General features: G+C 43.3%; 1 protein-coding gene across 1 annotated transcript; it reads left to right on the forward strand.

Annotated features, from left to right (window-relative positions):
- The first annotated feature begins 1347 nt into the window (after positions 1-1347).
- On the forward strand, positions 1348-2420 carry LOC147977730 (uncharacterized). Its single transcript, XM_087516429.1, has one exon. It carries the CDS (start codon positions 1353-1355, stop codon positions 1752-1754), a length of 402 nt encoding a protein of 133 aa, XP_087372555.1. The 5' UTR covers positions 1348-1352; the 3' UTR covers positions 1755-2420.
- The last annotated feature ends 206 nt before the right edge of the window (positions 2421-2626 follow it).

Consider the following 2626-nt stretch of genomic DNA (forward strand, 5'->3'; position numbering starts at 1 on the left):
GAGATGGAGGGAGTACTAGTATCATGCATATGATACTAGTCTATGATACTACATCCCTAATGCATAGTATCATAAGTTGATATCATATAGGACTATATTTATTGTTATGCATGACACAAAGTAGCATATCATTTAATATGAGACGGTATCATGATACTCCCTCCATCACAGTTTAAAGGGCGTACCTCACATCTCTCTCGGCCCAAGATTGCTAGCGATTGGCAGGAATAACTGATGCGCTGAAGCTGCGGTAGTTAAGGATATGCGCATAAGTAATCGCCAAACAAACGCATAGTAACCTCCTCGTCCAGTAAAAGAAGGAAACCATCGCATGCATTGGTGGAGTAATTTCAGTTCACACCATGCATGCGCACCAGGAAGATAAGCGGAAGGAGCTAATTCCTCCCAAAACGATGCAGTTAATAGGCTAATTAATAACCTGCGCCCAATTTCTTTCTAATTGTGAAAAATTCTGGTTTTGGAGATACGCCCTTTAAACTGTGATGGAGGGAGTATGATACTCAAGCCCCTCTTTCTTCATTTAATTCTATGCCACATCATCAAACTTGCTTAGTTGGCATGTATGATACTACCTATGATACTTCCATTACGGGCAGCCTCAGGGGCGGCCGGCCGGCCTATCGGGGCGATTCTGCTTTATTACTGCATACACCACGTTTTGTTTATTCAGTAATTCTGTCGTGTTACGGTTAATCGTCGACCATAAGGGAGTACCAGTTTATTAGTCCTCCGTTTGAAGCTAATTACTCCAGTATATATATAACAGTAATTTTACTTTTACTATATTAAAGTTGCTAAGCTAGGAGCCCCCTCCTTTTTGAATTTTTTAGTGCTTCACGAAGTTGACACTCACACGTGACAGCAATGAACAGTACCCCAAGAATGAATAGTACATCCACATCCGCCTCTACCCGTCGCGTTGTCCATCGGCCCGCGGCAATCGCTGGATTTAGCTGCCATCACTCTCCCTCGCGCTTGGTCGGTCTGCAGCAAACCCTTTGTTGCAGCCGAGCCAGATGAAAAAAGGTCCAAATTGAAAATTTTGAACTGGGTAGAGATTGCTCGTCCACAGAGGGGGTCAAGACATGCAGAAAAACCAATTGGTTGAGCCATAGTCTTTCCGTTATTGTATAGAAATAGAAAGTTGTGTTGGCGTCCTAGCATGCGAAGACACATCCATCGTCTATTTCAGGTATGTCGTTGATCAGCTCATGAACACCCGCTCCCAGCGTAACCATGGGGACGGTGCCCAGCCACACAAACCGAGCAGCCTCCGCAACCATCGCATCTCTCGGCTAAATCCAGCATCCCATCGCCGCCTTTTAAAGCGCATGCCGCCGCGCCTCTCCTCCTGCTCACCAGACACGCACCTGCATCTGTGCCGCCTCCACACACCACCCGCCGTGCATAGTAGAACCAGCATGGCCATGGCGCCATCCGCGCGAGTGTCGCTGATGCTCGCCGTGGTGCTCGCGTGCGCGCTGCTCGCCACCAGGCACGCAAACGCCACCGGCGGCTTGGTGTGCAATCCGCTCCAGGACAAGACGTGCAAGCCGGGGGACCCCAAGGCGCCCGAGAACACGCAGGAGGGGGGCGGGTTCGGCGCGAGGCTGTCATCGCCGCCCATTCCGGGCCACGGTATGATGGACGGAGACATCGACGACGAGTTGCCGTCGTTCAGCACCCACAAGACCATCCTCGGCCACTGGGAGGATCCGGTGCTCGAAGTCTGACATCTAAGTGCATGCTTGTGTCTTCTTGCATTCCCATTGCTTGTGTAGTTGTGTTGTTGTCCGGAAGAAAGAATGGGACAAAGGAAGAGATGAGAGAGTGAGCGTGTCACGATGATCGATCCACGCTAGCTGATGACTAAATTTGCCAGTTGTCCCTGTTAATATCGTGGACATTCAGGAAGAAGCTATAGATTCTAGTAATCGATTTGGCCTAGTTTTGGTCTTCCTATTGTTGGCCTTGGGATTTTTGGAGTGGGAGTTACCGACTCACTGTTTCGCCTTGGTCCTTCATTTCTTCAGTTTTATTTTGTTTCTTTTTAGTTTTTACTTGGTTTTTCTTTTTTACTTTTTTATTCAACACATGTCTATGTTTTTTTCAAACACGTAGCTTTTTGTATACATCAAGAACAAATTTTTGTATATGTTTAATATTTTTTGAATATGCGCTTAACGTTATTTTAGAATAAATGTTTTGATGTCTACTCCTATTTTCAACAGAAGTCTATATTTTCATACATATCGTACATTTCTTATATACGTCAAGAACATGTTTTTATACTTCAAAAGGTTCAAGTGCATAAATAGAATGCTTGTTTACATATATGTATTGATGTATTTTCATACACATTATACAATTTCCGTAAACATAAGGAGCATTTTTTAAGGATATGACTAACATTTTTTAAGAACATGATGTTTTGATTTCTACCTTTTTCATATATATTATACATTTTTCGTTTACATATGAAAAAATATACACATTATTTAAGTATATGTTTTGTTGTCTAATCTGTTTATACATATTTTGTATATACGTGAAACATTTTTATACATGTTTAGCTTTCTTTCTTCATATAAATGATTAAAAAGTT

This window comes from Triticum urartu, chromosome 3A, assembly GCF_056163025.1.
Source record: "Triticum urartu cultivar PI428250 chromosome 3A, HENAU_Tu73, whole genome shotgun sequence".
Taxonomy (NCBI): domain Eukaryota; kingdom Viridiplantae; phylum Streptophyta; class Magnoliopsida; order Poales; family Poaceae; genus Triticum; species Triticum urartu.